The sequence below is a fragment of the Anarrhichthys ocellatus genome, unplaced genomic scaffold, assembly GCF_004355925.1.
Source record: "Anarrhichthys ocellatus isolate YVR2014 unplaced genomic scaffold, GSC_Weel_1.0 scaffold26, whole genome shotgun sequence".
Taxonomy (NCBI): Eukaryota; Metazoa; Chordata; class Actinopteri; order Perciformes; family Anarhichadidae; genus Anarrhichthys; species Anarrhichthys ocellatus.
The window spans coordinates 1730852-1754575 of NW_022280056.1; the positions used below are offsets into that span (position 1 = coordinate 1730852).

A 23724-nucleotide genomic window follows, 5' to 3' on the forward strand; every position below is an offset into this window, starting at 1 on the left:
AGACACCGCGGGATCACAGTGCTGTTAAATGTGTCTGCCAGAGCCAGCAGAGGAGCAGCAGCAACGCAGAGACTCTGCCAACATTCCTGGGGATCAACACCAGCTGAAGGCTCCTAGCTCTCCCCCCTGCTGCAAAAACACCTGATAAGGGAGGCTCACTGTAGTCTCTCGCACCACAAGACCATTTAAGAATAGAAACTCCAAATAAAAGCTGTTTTTTTCTAATAGTTTTGAAAACAATATTTCAAAGCACCTCAAAGTGCATTAATGCTGCTTTTCTATCTGACAAGATCCATCATAGTTGCCCCTTTATTGCCAATTGTATGAGTTGTGTACCTTTCCAGGTAGAAATTCATCATAAATAAGGGATCTTAGTGTGGCCGCCCAGCACTGGAGGTGAGTGTAGAAAAAAAGAGCCATAATGCACTATGGCCCATGTCAGAATGATATAAGTTAAGTTAAGTTTTCAGTATATTGTCATGATATATATATATCATTGGATCATAATAATGGATGCATGAACAGGTTCATCACTTTAATGTCACAGGTGATTTATTTTACTTGTGAATTTCCCCCAGCATCAGTAAAGCCTCATCCTTACCTTTAGTAATGCTTCATCATACACTTGTTAATTATTGGTCATATTTGATATTATTAAATATTCAAGTAAAGTTCAAGTACCTCAAAAGTGTACTTGTAGTTGTGAACGTGCTTACTCGCTTTCTACAAGTGCAGATCCCGTCTAAAGTCAGAGGCGTCATTGTCTTGATGGAGGAGGGTCGTGAGCCTTAAGAGGCTCTATCTGGGGAGTCTTGATTCGCTGCTCTGTGCTGCATGACTGAGTGGAAACTTAATGAATCAGAGGGTGATGGTGATGATGACTCAAGCTAAAGGAAGCATTTGTAAAATTACAAGGACATCTAGTGGTCAAAATCAGAAGTCCCAAATGAAAACGACTCTTGATCTCCTCTCTCACGCATGTTTTGTTTTTTTGACAGGCGCTGAGTGCAGCATGTATTTTGCCATCCAGAATAGATGACAAGGAACCAGTGAGTATTATTAACCTGTATGAGGCTCCCCTCGGCACAGAGACATTACAGTAGCAGAGAGCTGTCTGGTGCACCGATGGATGTAGTGTGTGCAGGCGCCGGCTGGAGGGCATGATGTCTGCATTAGATGACAAGATCCTTTCCACACCTGAGCCAGAACACAAATCAATACCCTTTTAAATTAAAACGTATCGACTAGCAGTCCGTAGAGTAGAAGCCCTCATGGACACTCATGTCCTGCTGCTATGAGAAATCCTGCTCTGATCCACTGTCATAGCAGCTCTTTGAGAAACGTGGACAGTGAAATGATTGTCAGGGTAAATCCTCTGGCCCTCTGATCTCTGGATATAATAAACACTCCTGTTTCTCACTGTTTGTATGTGGTCTCTAGGGTTGCTTTGGCATGTCAGGATGTGTTTGATCTTCAGGTAGCTGCTGCAGAGGGGGAGGAATATTAAAGGTCGAGGAGAGACAGCACCGAGGAACATGGGACAGTGATTGGGCGGATGATGACACGGTAGGAAAGATAAAGTGTAGAGAAACAGGTCAGTGTCCAACAGTGGTGGCATTAATCACTCCAACCATTATCCATATTCAAATGCTTTATGCGCATGTCAGTGAAGGCAACAAGTTCAAATTTAATTACAATCTTTATTCAAGGTCCCAAAGGTATAATAATCCAGTAAACAGCAACACAGGCATTTACAATTCAAGGACAAATAGTTCACTTTTACGATAACAAATTGAAGGTATTTTGCCTCTTGAAGATACATTACACCAGCTGTTGCCTTTTAATTTGGACGGCAGACGACAAACCAAATACTAATTTCAGTAAATATTTCTATATTAGTACCTTAAATAAAATAGGTCAGCAGGCGGTCATGGAACTAAATTGTGATGACATTCTGTAAATTCACAGTCTGATATCCTTTCCCTTTTTTTTATTATGGTCAGCAAAACTAGTCTTTTGTCTAATGCACTTTGCAGGAAATGAATACTATGATAATACAACTGACTTCACTGAACATTTGAAGACAAATACTTTATTTGAATCTTTGAAAATCACAAGAATAAATCAATGTACTCTACTAATACTGACCAGATTGCCTGTTTAAGGGCAACATGAGGACGTCTACTATGCTGAACATAGACATTTGTATTGACTGGAAAAATAGACTGTGCCTTCCTCATCAAGAATCTGGATTTTCGATCTAAAACTGTAAAAATGTTTTATTGTGACCCCAGTATAAATTGTATTATATAATATTAGTTTTCATTTTCTATACTGTATAATGTGAGGTTGCATGTATTTGTGTAAACATCTGGCCAGAATATCTGGTTTTAATAGTCTATGGATTTGAATACAGAGAAAATATTACTGCCACACTGACAATTATGAATATTTCAGTCAATAGATCCATTCATTATTTATATATCATACTCATGTCCTTCAGTCTTTGTTTAGGATAACCTGCAGTATGTTTTTAACAAAATATGTCAGGTAATGTTAATATACCAACGACGAAAGAGGTCAGTAATATAGCCTGTGATATCTTAAAATCTAAAATAAGACATAAAGGCATGTGCTGTTCAGATCTGAAAGGATTCATCACTCAATGCAGAACAATCTCCAGGCATAGATATATGCTTTTAAATATGTTTTTTTGCGTGCTTCATCCCCACAACTCCACAGAGTAACGACAAAGCACTACACAAGCAGCTACTATTAAGTTACATCACTGATAAAATGCTGTCGATGTGAAAATTCCTGTGCTCGGCACTTGCTACAGTGTTTTTCCGTGTTTGTTTTGTGATTCTGTAGCCTTGTCATCAAGGTACAATAAAAGTGCCACATTTAAACTGGCAACAGTCTTTAGCAACTCCTAAAGGCCTGGTTTGTGTATGCTACTAAGCTTTTTTAACATGCAAAGTCAAACTCAACATCATGGAGCATCTTTTTTTCCGGGGGGGTTGAGTAGGAGTTTACCTATAGCCTGCATTTTTCCTAATGCCTAGAACCGCCTCATCTTATTATCGGTTTAATAGTGTAAACTCTAAGCTACATTTGTGACAGTAAGGACCAGTTTCTTGGACTGTAATTAAGCCTAAATTAAATCCTAAATACACTACAGATGACCTCAAAATAGTCCTACATTTAAGTGAGTCTTGTATTCGATTTCCTGAAGGAAGATTAGAGTTCCACCAGGTCTAAAGGGGCTTAAATTAAACCTGTCGTTTGAAAAGTCCGATTCATTCGCCATTAGAGAGACGTGACAAATTTGGACTCATAAATACTTTCTATGCTTCCGTTATCTGTTCTTCGCTCTGGACTGCACTATATCGTGGGAATTTTGTAATCAGTTGCAGCTCTCACGAGGACATCACAGGTGATTTACATTAACCTCGTTAGGTCACTCTCGCCAGAGGACTCACACAGCTGACTGAAACTAAACTCATTAGTGCAGGATTTTCTATTCAAGAAGAAAAATAGTTTTTTAAGACTAGTTTTAGATTTTAACCTAATCCTGATTTAATTCAAAACCTGTCCTTTAGACTTTAGACTTGCTACAATAATATTAGCTTGCTAAGTCACAGCTACTAGAGTCAAATGTAAAGGTTACTCCATTATTAAGCTGTGATCAGAATTTGTGCTTTTCTGAGTTGTTTAGTCATGTTTCAATTGCATAACAATTTCATATGTTCCACAAGTAATCCACAGTGCTCTGATTGTTATTTATTTTTGTAAAAATACTGATATCCTAACCTTTTAGTGACATAGCTTTGGAGGACTGAGAGCTGGTGTTGAATTAAAGCGGTCAGGCAAATGAGAGCTGCTGCAGGCAGCGAGGTCTTGCCTTGCCCCTTATGTATAATTATGCCACTGCACGGGCTCATTGTACTTTTTATTTCTCTTTACCTCGAGAGATTTAGACTCAAACTCAAATTGTGGTCCGTGTATAAACCCTGTGATGAACCTACAATAATTTAAAGTTGGGATAACAAAAGGCCTTGCCGTCTTTCCAGAACTTTCTGAACGCTACATGAGTTCATTAGCTGCAATTAGCCACCATCTGGCCACACACTGCAACACACTCTCTGGGGACAGTACGTCAGGGTGAATTTTCTCCCTTTCAATTATCAGGCATCAGGGTCTCCTGGTGTATCCCCATAACCATGAATGGTTCTGAATATAACTTCTGCTCCCTCAGGAAAATAAGAGTGGTTAATAATTTCACCGATTATTCATAAATTTGAACTCCATAAATGAACGAAAAATGTAAAATCTGTTTTATTTGTTTGGTTGGACTTTGTTCATGTTTACACAATAGTTTAAGTTTCAAAAACTAATTAAATATCTTCTTGGTAATAACTTTAATTCCTGCTGGCGACTCTAAAAAAACATTTAAGTCAATATTATTCGTTTTTTGGGAGAGAACTTGAGTCTGCTTCACAGCGGTGTTAAAATGACACGTTGTGGTTTTATGGAGGTTATGTGCGAGACTATTTCTTGACTGGGCTAATGGGTCACTTGTAGTCCGTGGGCTAGCACAAAAAACAAACTCAACTCGATTTTGCCACCCGGAGTTTAAAAAACAACAACTATAAGTCTAGGGCCAATCAGGGGGTCAATTAAAAATCGGAAATTTACCCCAAAAAACCAAGGATTCTTTCAGAAATTTAAGTGGCAAATTTACAAAAAAAATGAACAATATATGATATTGTGGCTGACACTAATGACATCCATCCATCCAGAATATATTTTCTCGCAAATTTGTGCATTCTCTCGTAAATTAGCTATTTTCATCTCAGAGAATTTTGCAATTATTATTTTACCAACAATAGCCCAAATATGCCGTATTATAACTGAATAATTCAAGGAGTCTTGTGATCATTAAGTAGCGACTTCAATAAGTCACTGTCCCCAGCCAAGAATTAGCCTCCACCTGAAACTACAATGTGTCAATATTACAATTTATTTGTGTTCATTAGTGAGCTTTAGAGGTACTGGTAGGTGCATTTTTGTTACTGTTAGACAGAGCCAGGTAAACTGTGCTAAGCTAAGCTAATCAGCAGCTGGAGGTAGCTTACCATTTACTCTACAGACATGAGAGTGGTATCAATCTTCTCATAATGACACCCAAGCACGCTTAGTAATTCGTGGTGCGTCCTGTAAGGCTGTACAATTAAGTTTCAGTCGCTAACATTTGGATTTGTAGCTCTCGACAACACAGATTGAGATTAAATGAAGCCGTACAAAAGTCAAATACTTCCTCGATGGGACATGAGTTCTCTAAATGAACCTGTTCATTGTTCAACACATTTTTCCTCATTTATGTATGACAGACACAAATTTGTTTCTGTCAATGTGCTGACTTTGTAAAACCTTCAATTAGTGCAGTGTTGCCAGTAAAACTGTCTCATATATTTCTGCAGAGATGTTGGCTTACTGGTGTCAGACAGCAAGAAGGAACTGAGTTAAAAGAACTCAACAAGGTTTTTGACCTCTTCAATGACCCATCGTGAGCTTTGTGAAGAGCAATCTGAAAAGTGGAATGAACCCGAGCTGTGGCGTGTGCCTCAGGGGAGCGTTAGGTCTCCCTGCTGCTGAGCTGTCTGACCTGCCTTAAAACACCAAGACTCAGAAAGTACAATCCCCCAAAAGCTATATATGTCTTCATGAGTTCCTTCACGACATAGGTATTTTTATTCATAAGCGTTTGTTAGTAAGCCACTGTCTGAGGGACATCAGTGTGGGTTCAAGTTTTTACATCCTAAATAGGCTTTCATGCAATCTATCTCCTCAGTGTCCAAGGGGAAGGAAAAGTATCAATACTGGTTACTCCCCTGCAACTAATGAGCATATCTGAGGTATAGATTTAGACTCTGACTGAATACTATTGGATACATTAGCTACTTCCATAAAATAGTTCTGAAATGTTAAATCTATCATATCAAAGATCATACAACAAAGATAACAATTACCTCATTACAAAAAATATAGACTGGTAACATTTAGGATCAACTATCCATTCAATTTTAAAATATAGTTTGACTGAGACGGCACAGGGTTGCACAGTGACAGGATGTCCATCTCCCAGCTAGTAAACAGCTATAAGCTTCACTGTTCTCCTTTTTTTCTCTTTTCATTTTGGTATAATTACTGAACAAACGATAACATTGTTGGAAATTCAAATATTGTAAACATCGTACCAGTACAAAAGCACATATCGCAAGACGTGGTCAGAAAACACCAACACAGGCAGCACGGACAGCTTTTACTCCTCCTCCATTGACTTCTCAATCTCCTTCAGCCTGCGGACAAACTCCTGAGCCTCCTTGTCTCCAATGCGAGCGTCCAGCATCCTCATGATTGGCTTTTCTGGAGGGGAGAGCAAACAGATGAGACTAGTTCCGACACCTGACACAAATATCTCTAGAATGGCTTTTCATGTTGGAGAGGTAATTGGAAAACCCAGAGCTACACCCTCTGGGCTCCCAAGAACCAATATTATGTTTGTGTAAAACAAAGATCTTGATACAGCCTGGAGCTATATGTACCGCTGGGTTTACTGCGAGACAGGTGGAGAATGACAGGCTGGACGCTCTTGCCGGCAGCTGAGGCGTTCGGTCTCCCTGGCCAGCAGAAGTCGCTGAGAGGAGCCACGGCTTCACCGGCGAAGTCGTTGGTGGAAAGCCAGTCATAGTCCATCACAGTGAAGGTCAAACAGGCATACCTGTGTCTGTACTGTTCTGGACTGACGTGGCTGGAAGACACAGGAACAGATCAGGGTTTGCACAAACAGGAAGAAGAAGAAGAGAGGTCAACAGTACTCACAAGTGAAAGAGCTCGTCGAATACTGGGTGCAGGGTTTTAAGTTTCACTTGCGTGCGTTGACTCTTGGCCATAGGGAACAGGTGGTGAGGACAGAGCTCCACTATGACAAATGGGTCACTCAGACCTGAGAAAGAGCAGACAAAGTGAGTGCAAACTCAACTTCTATACAACAACCTGTATTTTATTGTGACACTTTTACCGTTAGCATCCAGTGCGATGATATCTGCAGCGTGCAGAATCTCCACCGTCAGTCTCTGCTCTGGAGCATCATAGTAGCACTTCACACTGATCCGACCAAAGCGAGTATGTTTCAGTGTTTTCTGAAATTATGTTATAATATGTAAAAGCACAACTCATTTTGAAGTTTCCTCCAGCAGAAACAAGGTGAAGGAAATATTGAAAGCATGTATCAGGTTACAGAACCTGACAGCATCTTGTTTTTCAAGAACCCAGGGGAAGGCAGATTTTCAATCAGAGGTAAAGACAGACAGAGACAAAGGGTTGTGCTCTCCAATCAATACGGCTCGGTCCACCTTAGGGCTAAAATGAAACTGCCAGTAAGTGGAAACACACCTGTTGGGAAATCTTCTCCAGATAGTACTGTTCAATCAGCTCAAAGGAGGGACATTTATTCAGCCTGAGCTCCTCATCCAGGACCTAAAACAACACGGCCAGAAAAGCAAAAAGATAAATAACACCTTGGGTAGGAGGATATAAATCCTAAAAAAATTACAAGAACTCCTACCTTGTAGTCTTCACTCTTCATGTCTTCCAGGGAAAGACCCTCTCCCTTGACATGCAAGAACTGCAACAGGGTCTAAAGCATTCAAGTGAAAAGATAAATATATATAACTTGGAGCTGAGTCTTCACATTCATCCCTCTCATTTTGATAGAATGAAGTCTCAGCATAGTAGGGAGACAAGTTGTTCACAGAAACAGCATGAAACCTCTGACAGGCAAACACGATATCTGTCTGCCAAACTCCAAACTCAGCCCTGTCGTGCAGCATGCCATGACTTTTCATGCAAATCTGTCACGTCCACTGCCAGCTGGTTAAATTGGCGTTAGAATATACAATAGCTCCCACATCATCATTTATGAGGGACCACGCTTTGGTGCTGAACTACTACCTGGAGACTTGATAAATATGTAATATATGCTAATGATGGCACGGCGGCAATCTTAGAGAGCTAATTAAAAGGATGCTGGTATCAGCAGTGATCATTATCTGTACAGAGTTGACATGTCTTTCTAAGCAGTGTACTCCTCTTAGTCAAACTATGCCAGACTGGATATAGCTAAACAAATAGTATTGTGTGGTGAAATGCAGTAGCCTAACCACTGACCTCCACTGTGTACTGGAAGCGGTTGTAGAACTCCACCTGAACGCCCCTGTTTTCTGCGACCGCATCCAGGATCATCCGCAGGAGCAGCTCCCACATGCTTTGGAGAACTCTACGAGGCAGCAGACACAATGAGACACCCACGCGTTTGTGTTTACCAGCTCTTTCAATAACACACCAGTACCCTCACTTAGCCTCGTGTGTGTTTTCACAGATAATAGCTTGATAATGATAAGTGGTAACACTGAGGGGTATTATTGTTATGCCAAGGCTTACAGTACACAATAGCACAGGAGTCCCATGCTAAATTGGTGTACATTTCATGCTTGGTCATCAAATCATGTCTCAATCTTAAAGCCTGGGTAGGCAGTATATTTTTGGCCGACACTGGGCAAAAATTCCATAAAAAACTTTGAGCATATTGTAATTCAAGTGAGAGAAAACTAGACTTCTGCACCTCCTCTTGGCTCTGTTTTCAGGTTCCAGAACATCTATCCCATGACGGGAGACGTGCACGTCTCTCTGATGAAAGCTTCATGTTTGAAATGAATGACTAGTACTTGTACAGTTAACTGTATAAAACGTTTACATGCCTGTGCTCCTCTGGTGGGAGGGGCTTAGGACAGGGAGGGAGGGGCTGCAGGATGAGGGCTGTAATTTCGAATTCTGGCATTTTTTTGTCTTTTCTGGAAAACTGCCGTATACCCTGGGGTACCACTTGAATTGCAGTATGCTGAAAGATTAGGAAGGACTTTTTGTACAATAATGCTAAAAATAAACTACCAACCCTAGCTTTGATAATAAAAAAAATATACTACCACTGGGAGTTGCCATGGTGGCTTTGATGGTTTGTTTGCAAGACTTGCTGGGTATATACCTGCTTTAAATAGCTACATGTGCTGTGACTTTATGTTGTGAATTCTGTCTTGTTTGTGCTTCATAATTATGTATGTAGTCTTTTATCATTAGCTGCACAGGCTCACCAGATGGAAATGAGCAATTGATACGGATGTGGCACAATTATAACACAGAATAGTTATTGAAATTAATTTGCATTGTCCCTGTCAAACAGAAAATTAAGTTTATAGCGAGGAGAGAGGAGAAGAAAATAATTACGTCATCAGATTCTCCTTCACAAGGTTTTCAGTGAGGATCACCATAGTGTCTTGTAAGTACTTCATAAGGGGCGACACAGCCTAGAAGAATGGCACATGAACATACATTACACACGTACAAACACCACTGATACGTGAAGGAATGCAGCAGAGAACCACCTCAAGGCCTTACGTCGTCATTGTTGATGGAGTCTGGAGACAAGCTGATGTGCTGGATGTACCTCCGCAGCTCTGGCAGCATCTGCACAGATATATTCTCTCATACATGTGCATGCACGTACAGATACAAAAAGGAGTCTCATACTATCAAGTAGTACTGATCGGCAGGTATTCATGCTTTGGGCACAGCACCTTGTCGGTGAGCAGCGTGATGAGATGCTTGGCTTCTCTCTGCAGGTCCAGGTCCATGTTGAACAGCTGCCCATTGAGAGCCTTGTAAACCTGCTCCTTCCCCTCCACCCCGCAAGACTCCTCCATGGCCCGCTCCACACCTTGCCAGTCCAGGTCACGGGGCAGGTGACCCAGGAAGACACGCACGTGCTCTGTGTTGTTCAGGGCGATGCAGAGCTAGCAGAGAGCGAGGAGGTGCAGAAGAGGAGAAACAGAGGGTGGAGAAGTGGAGAAACAAAGGAGGAAAAAAAAGCAGGGCTACAGAGAAGTGGAGGGACGGGGTGCGAGTGTAAATGATTGACGACGACAAGAGGCAACTGTGGGTTTTTTTGTGTGTAAACATATCTGATCTGCTGCTGAGCCTTTTGTGTTGCCAGGGGGAACACACATTTACTTCCCACGTCATTGCATACCCCCCCAGTTCTGTCTTGCTACAGGCGTTACCTGCACTGTGAAGCTCTTGTGGTCTCGACCCAGCTGGTTTCTCTCAATCTTTCGTGTTATCATCTCAGAGTAGCAGACAGCCTCGCTGCAGAAATTCTGTGACAGAAAGAAAAAGGTACCTGTTCTGTTATAACGATGACATCTACGGTTTCCTTTTTGATTTTTACTGGTTAAATCTTTTATCAGTCCTGTTGTGTATGGATGCGAGTCTGCTCAGTGTCTTGTTTTTCTATGTGCAGGATGCGCAAAAGTGTGGCAACACTGAAAGCAGCACTCACGTCTGTCAAACGAGTGACAAAGATGAAGGCCCCCGCAGAGTCTGGCCAGGCCAGCTGGAGCCAGATCTCCCGTACCTGGCTGAAGCACATTACCACCTCCACTGCAGAGGAGCTGTGTTGGGCCTGCTGCACAGGCTCGAGCTGCTCACAAAACACATGGAAACAACATGTGACATTCATAGCGTGTGAATAAAACAGGTCACATGTCTTTCAGGACTATGTCTAATGTAATTGCTTTTCTTAAAAGTTCAGCGATATTTTAATTCAGCCCGTTACCTGTTGAATCACCTCTATCAGCAGCAGTTAATAAATCCTTTACAAAACACTGTATACTTGTTATAAGCCAATAAATGAATATATTTATAACTGCTTATCTATATATTCTAAAAAAATATGTTGGTATTTCACAAAGAATTTTACATTCTGCCTAAAAGTATTTGAATGTGCATATGGTGGTTGATGCATTATTAATTCATGCTTTATTACACGCTATATAACTGCAGTAAACACTTAATGAATATCTTGTATCTATAATAGATATATTTATAGACAGTCAATCCTTTTTAAAAAGCAGCCATTTTGAGATGTAGCAGGGTAAACGAAGGCGTAATTGATCAAATTAATTATGGTCCCATTCTAATTTGTGTGTCACAAACATTCCAGTGAGCCAACATGCACAATAGCTAGACCTGGAACTGGGCCATGATTAATGTTATTAATTACACCTGTGTTTACACAGCGATGACAAGTTAAAAGTACTCTCATATTTGCTACTGACTACATATCTTTTAATGGCAGAGGCCTCTCACCTTGTCTGTTTCCACTGCTTTACGAATTCTGTCACAGGATCTGTCATGAACGATCTGCAGCCACTTATGAATCGATGACTTGAACCAGTTATGAAAGCCTGTCAAGGCCAACATTTTCGCGTCCCTGTTAGAGAAGAACACAAGTCCTTTTCAATAAATTCAAAGCAGAAGGAAAGGTTGAACTCTGAAATGAACAAATAACCACCCGTCAGAGCCTTTTATGCTGCTGTATGAAATATCATGAGAGTTGAACTGATAACCAACTTGAGAGGAAGAAACTCTCGAAAGCCTTTGAGGATGTTCAAGGACATGAAGAGTTCAAAGATGGTCTCTCCCATTGTCTGCGTCAGTCTGGAGCTCTCCTGCTCCAGAGTCCCACAAACGCGCTCCATTGCTACATTTACATCATCGGCTACCTGAAGGATTTAATAATTTGACTCAGAATTTGTTCAAAAACTCTGAATGATTCACACAAGGCTTTAAAAGACTTGTTTACAAGGACTTTTCTCATCATTTTTTGATTTACCTGTTTCTCCAACTGCCTGTATGATGTGCTGAAGAAATCTACTTTCACTGCACTGTACGAACAAACAAACAAAGGATGAAATGGCTTCAGTTGGTAATCCAAATCAATGTTTCTGTGCCAGGTAATGTTTACACATTGTTTTGTTTTTGCACAGCATTGGTATTCACCTGTAGAAGAGTTTGTTGTAAATGTGTTGGGCTCTCTGTACGTCTGCACACACGGAATCAACCACCTGAACCAGCTTCTTCAGCTGCTCCTCCAGAGTCTGCTTTGCCAATATAAAAATGAACGACACCGTGGATGTTAATCCTCAAGCCACAGTCAATGAAAAATGATTAAATGGAATGACCTCTATCATCAGGACTTATATTAATCAGTACAGACATACCCCATCCTCTGGTTTATATCGTGCAATTAAGCTCTCGTACCACTCCACAGTTCCTTTCTGTTGAAATAATTACACAAATTAAGGAGAATAAATGAGCTACTCAAAGGTGGCCTGTGGAGTACATAAATGTAGTACAACCATAAACATTGACCTGCTAATCAAGTCATTCATCAACAGCACCTCAAGTAGTGAAAAACTCCACAGGGTTCCTTCAAGTGAACCTACAGTAAGACAAATGTTTTTTTCTTTCATTGATACCTTGACAGCAGTAGTGATGTCCAACTGCAGATCATTTCGAAGGGGACACACAGTCGTAAACGCCAGCATGTTTTGCATGTAGCCGATCCCCCTGGCATTCACAGACAGGAAAAAGCCATTTACATTACAACACTGATTTCTGGTCACATAATTCAAATTCTTAGAATATAAAATATCATATAAGCACAGTAGCTTCAATCTCACTAAATTCTTTGCACTCATATTGTAAGCAGGATCCTGCACTGTCTCTGCAGGAGAGGAGAGAGGCTGATTTTCGTGAGTCACTCTGAGTGTGTTTCTAAGAGATGAAGAAAAGATTTCCCTCGAGGTGTTGATCATTGGGCAGAGCTGGACTTCTTACGGAGGAAGTTTCTATTAAAAAGAAACCTCCTCCACGACAACAAGAACTTCATTAATTAGCTGATTTTAATGGCTGACATTTACGTGGAAGAGAATCCCAAATTAGGTCCATTTCACTGCTCTTCCTTCTGTTGTGTAACGGTAACTCAAAGCTAAGTCGGTCCATCAGACTTGATTCGGAGCAGAGTGTCGACCAGATCACTATCAAATGTAACGCAGATATCTATGGTCTTCCATCTGGTGTTTCTCATGACTTGATGGAGACCGGAACATTTCCTGGTTGATGACATGACATTCACTGTGGATATTCATGTTCCCCAATGAATGAATGCTTGTGATTTCCTCAAGCTGTTTCTTGATGTACACAAGCAACATCAACATCTATATGATCTATATCAGTCATTCCCAAAGATTGGGTCGGGACCCACAGGTGGGTCGCAGGACATTTTATCAGGGTTGCTCTCACATTTTCTTGACTCTATAGCCAATGGATTTGGTCACTGACTTTACTGGTGGAATTGAAGCATAATATCATAGGAAACAATATGTTATGGAAGATAAGGATATGTAAGTAAACATATGTATGTTATGACCACAATATGTCGTATATATATCAAATAACATCATTTTTTAAGGTTGTATACAACAAAATCTGTGGTCAGGAACAAATGTTTAAAATTTTGAAATGAGAAATGAGCAATGATTAAGATATTTGTGTTTAGGGAGCCCAACACTGCTTCCTCCTCAGAGTATGATGACTGACTGATTAAAGTCTCTCTGTGTCTGCTGGGGTGAGGGGTTGAGCGTCTACCTGGTATGGCAGCACAGGGGAGTGTCTGATGTGATGTGATGGCAGTGTGACTTTACCTCAGCATGAGCTCGTAGCGTGTAATGGCAGCAGCGCTGGTGCAGGGGAAAACCTGACGCATGTTCTTCATCAGGCACAGGCAGTGCTCTGTGTACAGCCTGAAGCTGTCTGACAGCTGCCTCTCCTGGACACAGGAAGGGCCCTCAGTTATAGCTTTAAGTACACTGGCTGTGAGACATTTTTGGCTGGACCAAAAACCTTGTTGCATGTCAGTGAAGAGCTGAGCTAATGAGGTGACTGTTTCCAGATGGTGAAAGGTTTGTTTTTTTTTCCTACTGAGAGGCCGATGGCTGAAAACCTACCAGGTCTCCCCTCACAGCGGTGGGGTCCCACTCTGCATCGACGGTCCTCAGGAGGCGCAGCAGCAGGGAGTAGCACACCCTCTGGGTCCGATGGTGGCTGCTGTAGCACTGCCAGCGTCTGGGTTAAAAAACAAAACAAGTGCCTTTACCTGACGCTTACGCTTTCATATTTGATTTGATCAATTGTATACCTCCGTTAATACTCACATAACAGCCTGTTGGAGAGGTGAGAGATCAGTTTGCACAGCATGGTGAGTCAGCACAGTCCATGCTGGAGGACCAACCTGCCCGTTCCAGTTGTAGGGCTCTCTCTAGGATTATATTCAGCAGATTACATGTCAGTTCAGAGGAATCTGTTCGTAATCATCACAAACTTTGCTTGGTTTAAAAAATGGCATACAGTCAACAATTAATGCAAAATATGAACACTACTATAAACTAATTAGCAATGAATAAAGTAAGTTAACGTAACCCTAATTACAGAATGTTAAACTGGTGGTTTTGTCTTTCTGGCTGAGGAGTAAATATAGAGAGCACAGGCTATGCACCGTGGGGGTTTGATAAAGTGATTAAAACTGAAATCTCAAAAATATGACTATGTTGAGAAAATGTAGATGTCCGATGTCATGTCTGGTTTTCATCATGTGATAAAACGATGGTGTGTGTGTGTGTGTGCTTTATAACTAGCGTGCACTAAGGCCTTTCATAATAGTGTTCACTGGGGGCCAAGCGTTACGCCACTGCTTTAAGGTTGTTTGTTATTTAAAGGTTGCTTTGAATGAATATCTGCATTTAACTCACCTTAACATGACCGTGCTCATACTCCACAATCTGACTCAGCAGTTTCTTGTGAATGGAGACATTTGAGTCGGTCTTAGACAAAGCTGTGTCCCTCTGAAAGTTAAAGTTAAAAGTTGGTATTCTTACACATGCAAGAAGAGGAGTATGCAGTAATCTGAATACACAGACCTGGCTGGTGAAGAGCTTCAGTATCAGGTGACATTCTCCTTGAACTTTAGATGTACTTGATCGAGGCTCCAGCTTAAACCAGGTGTCATAGCCGACAATTGGGAACTCCTGCATGAAGGAATCAGCCAGATTAACATTACAGACACAGGGAGAATTCTTCACATTGTGTCTTTCGGGGGGAATATATCTGTGGTTGTGTTTGATTCGTCACAGTAGCTCGACGCCCCTGAGTAGTGAGTATTTGATTGGACTTTGAACGCTCACACTCAAAGGGATGTTGATGCATCCGAGGAAGTCGTCGGCGTTGTCCTCGGAGCCTGACGATGCAGATCCATTGGAGCGCACTGACTTTGCTATCTGCTTAAAATACCTGGCAAGACAAACGCAGGGAAAAGGGAATCTTGTTTGTCACAGGTTGAATTCATGTTTAAATGTAATGTGAGAGCTATAACCCAATATTTTTTATTATTTTAAGGGCATTTATTTAATGCTTTTATGAATTGTGACTTACATTAGAGCATCATCAGAATGAGTTTCATTTCCTAATGAAAGTTTGCTTTTACTCCAACTTTTTGTTCAAATTTTATTTTCATTTTACACCAGAGGTCTATGATCCTTTTGTCCCTTGGTTCTGAATGACATTCTCAGGTTTTCATTAAACATGTCTGCTATTTATTAGTCTCTCCATGGCTACGGCTGAACTCTGTGTTCTCTGTGTGCACAGCTTCAGCACAGGGCGTTCTGTATTTCAGTCATTCTTTGAGGTTAAAAGGACAAATACCAAATGATCTCCTAAAATGAACAAACTAGTTTGTGTTGTTATTTTTAACAAATGTAGATAACATTGGCTTCTTTATTCATGAACTCCAACTTTTGGCTTAAATTAAATTGAAATGACACTTTGATTGACAGGTTGAATGAGTCATCTATTCACTGCCACAATGCCAACTGGTTGAATAAATGAATTACCAACTTATATAATTGTGCACAAAGTCGCAATTTATGATTCAGTTGCACATTAGCTGTTGAAGAAAAAAGACTAACAACATTGCTAAAGGAATATGCAGCATTTCAAACTAAAATATACATCTAAGACAGTTGCATCATCACATTTTGTTACATTAATGTTAATTCAGGATTACACAACAGAGTTTCTTCTACCTGCCCATTCCTCGAAGTCCACTGACTTCATTGAGCTTTTTGCAGGCCTCTGCAACAGACACGTCATCGTCATGATCCCTGAAGAAAATGAATTCAGAGGTTATTACAACCTCTCATCTCCTGCAGGAACAAGCCTCACTATCATTGCTCAACAATGAACAGAACAAGAAGATCTGCTATCTAGCATTCAAGAAAAGAATTTGCAGTTAAGAGTGAACTCTTCACAAAGCTTTGACTGGGGGTAAGAAAAGTTTCTTTATCAGCTAAATAACGACTCTTCAACCAATCTGTTATGCAACGGCTCACAGGTTTCCAGTTTGTTACGAATCCAAAAGGTACAATTTTACAGCTGAGGCCAAAAAGCAACTTCGCTTTCATGCTCAACCAAGTACAATCCCTTTTTCTCCATCAGACCTAAAAGACCATTGGTTTGAAAAATTGATTGGCAATTGAAAATCTGTGATTGCAAAAAAATGTTTTGGGGGGAAAAGTTATTGATTTCAAATGTGTTTTCTAAGTGATTGGAAAATAAATTAGAAAAAAAATACTAATCTGTTTGCAAATTGAGCCTAATATAATGAAATCAAAAATCTTTTTTTTGTCCCTCGGGCATTTTGACATTCAAATATATTCAAGGAGTTGCTGCGTACTAATCTTACCATATGTCAAGATGTAAGAGGTCATTATGGACATCATCTATTTCACTGTGAAAAAAAACAACAACCAAGAAACATTATTAATTGAATAATCATCTCCATGAGTAAATACCAACAAGAAACCCATCAATCCTTTAGTGCAGAGCTGATGACACTGTGCTGCACTGGTCACATATCTAACAGATTTCAGTGTGAAACAAATGAAACTGTGAATCCTGCATGTCACACATATCACAATGTCCAGCACTCTGCTTAAGGTCTGCTGTACTCACAACACAAAGTGCTCGTCCCACACTGGGTTGAGAGTCTCTGGTTTGACCTCGGTCACCTGGATGCACCTGGCAGGTAACACTTCCTTGGTGCTGGAGCGTTTCTCCAGCTTGTCCTTTCTCTTCCTGAAGCTGAACTTTCTCTCCTTCTTCTCCTCCGTCTCCCGCGGACTCTGGCCCAGCAGGATTCCCAGCATGCAGTAGGGGTCGCTGTACCCTGGCAGGCCGCGGAGTGATGCATAGAAAAGGTTATATCGCACACATGAAAACTGTTTATAGCCATCCCTCTGCTGATGCTGTTACAGCAGCAGCAGGAGGAGGGAATCCTTTGGGCTCATTTGCGATTACAATCAGTGTTGTGTTTTGGTAAAGTGCTCGTCAATGTGAAGATTGTGACTGGGTGACAACAAGCTTGTTTGGGATGAATTTCACCTTGCATGGAAAGTGGTCTCAGGTAGTTGGCTGTGGTCGAGGGAAGTGACAAAAACCTGCAGCCATTTTTGACAAACATGAACATTACAGGAGGTCGAACACTGAAAAGATCTGCTATTATTAATCTTTTACATATCTAATCACGTACCGGTTATTATGATATCATGAAGTGGTTGATGTGATTTGTTATTTCATAAATGTCATGTGAGTAGCAAGTCGGCCCCGACCTTATTCCCACCTCATAATAAAGAAATAATATTCAAATACCAACACCCTCACATTGTGCAGTCGTCATATAATTACATGCATACTGGGCATTCATGGAGAGATGCAAAGAGCAAGGTATGCAAGACATTCACATCAATGATATGTTGTCAGACCTCAACATGGCTCAACATTCGTCTATGTAGATTTTCATGAACCACACATCAATTAACACCACAAAAAGTCACAAGCAGGTTGGAGAGATTTTACCCATCTTGCATTGTATCATCACAGTCGTGTCTTGATGGTCACCCACAATTGGGGAAACTCTGGCAAGATGGTTATGGTTAGGATACGCGTTGTTCCCATACCGATACCAGTATCAGAAAAGTCTCCGATACAGCTTAAAATGCTGGATCGGATATCGGTGAACATGGGCGTCTATGCACCGATCTGATATCGTGTAATCATATCGTTTATCTGCTCATTCACGATACACAGAAACAGCAACAGCATGCGTCACTAGCTACCTGATCTGTACAGTCCAAGTTGTACTGCATACGTGCAAACTTACTTGTGCTACACATTTGTGGTTCAACACTCTCGTGAACCCTATTTTTTTCCTGATAATGCGACATTGTGAACAAAAAAATCGGTGTTAAAATTGTCAGGAGTAGAGTTAGTTAACGTTAGCTGTTAGCAGCCCGTGGCCAGCATTAGCTAAACAGAGCTAACAGCTAACGTTAACGGAGGTTGCTTTGAGGTACATTATGATGCGTTACATCTCTATTCAGAAAAAAGTGTGTTATTAGAAAGGTAATTTATAACATTATTATGTGTTCAGATATAGTCTTGTAAAATTTAGTATAGTGTACTTGAATAAATACAGTTGTTTGAAGGAGCATTACACAATTAATTATTGTTAAGAACAGTTTGGGGATGCTGGTGAAAAAAGTATATATAAAATATGAGAGGTATCAGAATCTGTATCAGGAAGGAAAAAATTGTATCGGAACATCTCTAGTTAGAATATGTTGTCGGGCAACTCTTGCAAGAGTTTAAACAAATTGTGGGTTACCATCTTGAGATGTCTCACCATTTGCGTCCTTGGCCATCAGACTCTTTGCTTTCATGACGGAAACTCTCAAGGAAAAACTGGCTCGCTGTGAAAAAGAGCAATTTACTTTATATTCAGCAGGAAACTGTAAATGCAACAAATCAATGTCATGCATTGAGCACATTATAATAGATCAGCATTCATTGTAGAGAACAATGTGAAAAAAACAATTACTGAGTGGTTCATCAGATATCTTATATATTGGCTTTATTACTCACAAGGGAGAAAAACTCAATGTTCTAGAATTCCAGTGAATATTTAAATGGGAAAATATTCCACTCTGGCCACAACAACAGTCTATCATGAGGGCTCACAGTTCTTAACAGAGTCCCTGCAGTCAAGTAAGAGACACACACTCATACAGAGTGAGGCTTTCAGGTGTTACAGGTCTTACATCTCACAACTCTCCAAGGGCATCAGTGCACTCCAACTGTTCCTCTCCAATGCTTTCACTTTATTACTAATGCACCGTGCAAACTAAGAGCATGAGAAAATACCAGGAAATGCACTAAAACACCACTTGTGGCTGCACAACTGGGGATTTAGTGACGCCTCTAAATCTGCACTTTGTGACCACTGAGGAGTTTTATTAACTTAAGTTGGTAATGTTTTAGCAAATTTGCTAAATGTTTAAGTATTTTCATTTTATTTTCTGGGCACCAATTGGTTTCCATTTAATTCTGTATTATACAATATGACAAAAATGTTACAGCTTGTCCTTTGTCTTTGAAATATTGATGAGTCATGATATCTCCCCTCTGTTACATTTGTGTGAAGTCTTCTGGACACGAAAAAGGATCTATTTGACATTGCAAGTACTTAAACTGGCAAACAAAAACGTCAACATTTAATAATTTGTTAAATATAGCCTACAGTGTAAAACAAATATACCAGCATAGACTGGAAATATACACACTAGTGTACATTTTTCAACTTGCATATAAAAAACTGATGTCAGCTTCATGTGCAACTGTATAGAGGACAACTTGAATGGACAGCGACTCGTGAATCTCACCTTAGATTCCTGAACATTCTGGAGAATGATGTCATGCTCCTCCTCGCCCATATCAAACACCTTGAGTGGTGAGAAGGTAAAGAAAAAAGCTTTTATACGCAACAGAAACGTGAATGAACATTCTAGAAACACTCAGTGTTTTGTTACAATTCAAAATGCGCTACTATCCACTGCAACACCAGTCCTTTATAAAACCGCACCCGACAGCGAGGAATACAACACAACCACCCACTCCAGAGCACGATTTCATGTGAATGGATTTAATATCACAGCTGTATATCAGCACACAGTGTGACTGGACTTTGATGTTTAATCAGGTTAGAGCCAACAGCATCTGCTCAGATTCTTACAGCTTGCCCACAACAAATAACACCATCATTCAGGCTAGCAGCGGTGTTACTAACAGAGATGTAATGGAGCTCGAAACATAGATCCTGCTTTTTAGAGGGACAGAGGGAGGATGGTAGGGAGGTAGGTAGGTATGTACTGTAGGTAGAGAGGTAGGATGGGAGGGAGGGACGTAGATACCTTTAGCAGGTAAGCAAACAGGTCTTCGTCACTTCTCACATGTTCAGGTGAAGGCACTCCCACCCGGTTGACCACCGTGTAAACAGCTTCCTCATAAAGCAGGTCCAGCTAAATGAAAACACACTCCACTTAATGACAATCCCTCAAAAATGAATAAATAAAAGCTTATGTTCCTTCCTCATCATGTTTTCTGCTTTGAAGCACATTAAAAGCAAGGAGGTGTCTGTTATTGTGACTTTGAAAATTTAAAAACTGCTGAAATACAATTAAAAACAGACGCACCTCTGTCCTCCGGACTCTGTCGGGGATAAAGGCCTGATCCACATGCTCTTGCGGCGGCGGCACTGTGCAGGCTCCTCTTTCGCACTGTGAGGGGTCAGAAACAGTTCAGCCAAAACAAAAGGCTGTACAGCAGTGGTTCCACATTGGGCCTCAAATACTTATTTGAATGAAGGTTTAGAGGTGAAATCCTTCTTTGATTCGACTGCTAACAACTCATAGGCATCTGAAACGTGACAAAGAGTCGCAACATGATTTTTTTGGAGGGGTCACATGCCAAAAAGGAAACCACTGGTTTCCAGCTTTTGCAATGTATTTTATAAGCTTATCAAATGTTTAAGTAAAATATCAATCTGACAAGTAACTGGTAACTATAGCTGTTAAATAAATGCAGTGGAGCCAAATGTTCAGTATTTTCCTGAAATGTAGAGGATCTTTCTACAACTATTGCATTAATAGCCACTTCATTCTAACCAACTATGATATGCAGTGTGAATGTTCCTTATGTTTCGATGATGACTCCCATTTTTACTCTCTTGTCTTACAGCAATTTGGAAATGAATATTCAATTTCTCTCAGCAAAGATGTTAATAGAGCATCATTGCCTTATTAGCATTGGCAGCAGGAGGAGCTGAACATAACCATCGACAGCAGCTTGTCACAGCTGAGCTTCCAGTCTTCCAAGCACCCAACTCGACCCGGCCCTTCTGTCTGTAGGCGTCACACTGGCCTGAACAAACACTCGCAATGCACGGATGTGTATCGAGGGTGCAACAGACGGAAAAGGGGAAGTTGGGTGAGGGTTACCTCAGCCTGGGCAGTCCGCAGCATGTTCTCCTGCTTCTGAAGGATGGCATTCACACGCTCAAAAAACTCCACGCTCTCCTCGGAAATCCTGCCAAGAAGAGTAAACAGATTGACAAATCATCCCTAAAAATAGAGATGAAATACTTGGGAAATATGTTAATTTATGAAAAAAAAAAAGTTAGGCGACATGCGTGTAACAGTTAATCTCATCAGACGAATATAATATTTCTGGATCCAAATTAAAAACAAAGTGGGATTCAGTGACATCACACTGCATCCTGTTTACAGACACTTCAGAGAAGCGTCTGTCAATAAAGATGATCTGTTTCCTTGTTATGTCGAACTACAGCACTCCATCGCCTGCAGTTCAGCTCCTTATTAGCCATCAAACACCTTCTTATCTCATGCACTAAAAAGCAAAAGCAGGTCTGGACCAAAGCTCTCAGCAATCCAACATGTCTGCACTGTGTGAATCATGTTAATCTGCTATATGTATGATGAGCAGGGCTGTGTGCAAAATGCAAATGTTCCCCGTTCCCTCCAGGTGTGAGTGAATCCCCAGACTCCCGCTGGCCCAAGTTGTCATGGTGATACATGCACATTCAGGGAGGGAGTAGCCCCCCCCTCCCTCACCACCACCATCTTCACCCCAACATCTCACCCTTCCCAAACCTCACACCGGGCGTCTTCCTCCCGGGCCTGCATGGAGATCACTTGTGGAGCTGTAGCAGAACCGTCGGGATCAGCCATGCGGTCTGCCTGTAACTCCTCACCCCCACAGCTCCCACACCTGCCAGCTTCTCTCTCTCTGTCCTCTTCCTCGTCTCTCAGCCAACCCCATCACATTACACGGAGGAGACGTCCACAGAGGAGCTGTCACGCTCCTTTATTAGCGTCATCACATCACAGCAGGCTAGTGGCAGCCCATCCCAGCACCCACTGACTCTCGCCATGGTGGGGGAGAGGATGGCAAACCCCTGATGTATTGATGAGAGCTAATGGCAGTCATGCTGAGAGAGTCGGTCAGGTTTCCACTGTCGTCAAACCCAGTAAAACTTGAAAGGTGGATGTATTCAGTTTAAACGGCTTAATCTTTCATCAAATGCTATAAATACAGTCAATTCTTCAAAGTGTCCACAGTGTTTAATCAAGTCAAGCTTTGCAGTAGGGCTGCAGCTGCCGATGACTTTCATTAACCTTTAATCTGACAATCATTTTCTTGACTGCTCGATTCATTTGGTCCATATTGTCAGAAAACTTTAGACAGTGCCCATCATAACTTTGCAGAGCCCCAGTTGATATCATTCAGATTGCTTGCTTTATCCGACCAACAGTCCACGAACAGTGAAATATCATTCAAAACTAAGAAAATCCGCAAATAATCATATTTTAGAAGCTTGAATTGACTTTAGGGTATTTTAATTAAAATAAATTCTTTAATAATCAACATATTTGCTTTTTAGTTTCTGTCGATTAACTAACCTGTTTCATCTACTCCAGTTCAACCTTTTTATTTATTAGCATTACCACAATATTGCAACAAAGACAGGTCTTTCATTTTCAGCCCCACTGGTGTGTTTGTTGATTTTGCCAAATACTGATCAAAAACTGAGTTGCTATTCTGATCCGAAAGCCCCTCAGTCAGTGTTTGAAAGCTTGAAGCCACAAACCGAGTCTCCAATAATGCCTCCGCCAAAAAAAAGCCTGTTCGGCTGACAAGATATGGGAGGTTTTGTTTTTTGGAGCTTACAGTTTTCATTTGCACATATAGCACAAATAAGCCGAATTTGATTGTGATACTTGTGTTATGAGACACTCAATTCTCTCCACATCCATCTCCAATCATCCAGGGCATCCTCTTATCCACAAATCTGTCCCATCTTCTGCAGTCAGCTTGAGGATTTGTCCAGACAGACTGGGATCTTTTGTTTCCAGCTTTGGGGCGACGTGTTCATGAGCCGATATAATACCCAAATGATGCAAATCCAGTCAATCCTGATTTGATACATCAACAAAAAAATAATCATTCAACCTTTGTGTTTCTCTCTCTCTCACTGTGTTTCTATCACTCTCTCACTCTGTTTCTCTCTCTCTCTCTCTCTCTGTGTTTCTCTCTCTCTCTGTGTTTCTCTCTCACTCTGTGTTTCTCTCTCACTCTCTCATACTCTCTCACTCACTGTGTTTCTCTTTCACTCTTTCAGTCTGTGTTTCTCTCTCACTCTCTCATACTCTCTCACTCACTGTGTTTCTCTTTCACTCTTTCACTCTTTCACTCTGTGTGTCTGTGTGTCTGTGTGTCTGTGTGTCTGTGTGTCTGTGT

General features: G+C 41.0%; 1 protein-coding gene across 1 annotated transcript in view; it reads right to left on the minus strand.

Annotated features, from left to right (window-relative positions):
* Nucleotides 1–1499: 1499 nt before the first annotated feature.
* Nucleotides 1500–23724, minus strand: part of baiap3 (BAI1 associated protein 3) — a 33822-nt gene continuing 11597 nt past the window's right edge. The window contains exons 3-34 of the mRNA XM_031862101.1: nucleotides 21405–21492; nucleotides 20601–20684; nucleotides 20319–20426; nucleotides 19791–19850; nucleotides 18755–18821; nucleotides 17026–17239; nucleotides 16757–16801; nucleotides 16098–16175; nucleotides 15201–15306; nucleotides 14937–15044; nucleotides 14769–14861; nucleotides 14175–14278; nucleotides 13968–14085; nucleotides 13665–13789; nucleotides 12438–12528; nucleotides 12180–12236; nucleotides 11959–12056; nucleotides 11792–11843; nucleotides 11530–11681; nucleotides 11266–11389; nucleotides 10457–10597; nucleotides 10179–10274; nucleotides 9696–9911; nucleotides 9517–9585; nucleotides 9346–9425; nucleotides 8233–8341; nucleotides 7631–7702; nucleotides 7459–7542; nucleotides 7085–7205; nucleotides 6886–7009; nucleotides 6609–6814; nucleotides 1500–6429 (exon numbers count right to left, since the gene is read on the minus strand). Coding sequence (XP_031717961.1) covers nucleotides 6326–6429; nucleotides 6609–6814; nucleotides 6886–7009; nucleotides 7085–7205; nucleotides 7459–7542; nucleotides 7631–7702; nucleotides 8233–8341; nucleotides 9346–9425; nucleotides 9517–9585; nucleotides 9696–9911; nucleotides 10179–10274; nucleotides 10457–10597; nucleotides 11266–11389; nucleotides 11530–11681; nucleotides 11792–11843; nucleotides 11959–12056; nucleotides 12180–12236; nucleotides 12438–12528; nucleotides 13665–13789; nucleotides 13968–14085; nucleotides 14175–14278; nucleotides 14769–14861; nucleotides 14937–15044; nucleotides 15201–15306; nucleotides 16098–16175; nucleotides 16757–16801; nucleotides 17026–17239; nucleotides 18755–18821; nucleotides 19791–19850; nucleotides 20319–20426; nucleotides 20601–20684; nucleotides 21405–21492 — 3394 coding nt within the window. The 3' untranslated portion in view covers nucleotides 1500–6325. The remainder of the gene's footprint in view (nucleotides 6430–6608; nucleotides 6815–6885; nucleotides 7010–7084; nucleotides 7206–7458; nucleotides 7543–7630; nucleotides 7703–8232; nucleotides 8342–9345; nucleotides 9426–9516; nucleotides 9586–9695; nucleotides 9912–10178; nucleotides 10275–10456; nucleotides 10598–11265; nucleotides 11390–11529; nucleotides 11682–11791; nucleotides 11844–11958; nucleotides 12057–12179; nucleotides 12237–12437; nucleotides 12529–13664; nucleotides 13790–13967; nucleotides 14086–14174; nucleotides 14279–14768; nucleotides 14862–14936; nucleotides 15045–15200; nucleotides 15307–16097; nucleotides 16176–16756; nucleotides 16802–17025; nucleotides 17240–18754; nucleotides 18822–19790; nucleotides 19851–20318; nucleotides 20427–20600; nucleotides 20685–21404; nucleotides 21493–23724) is intronic.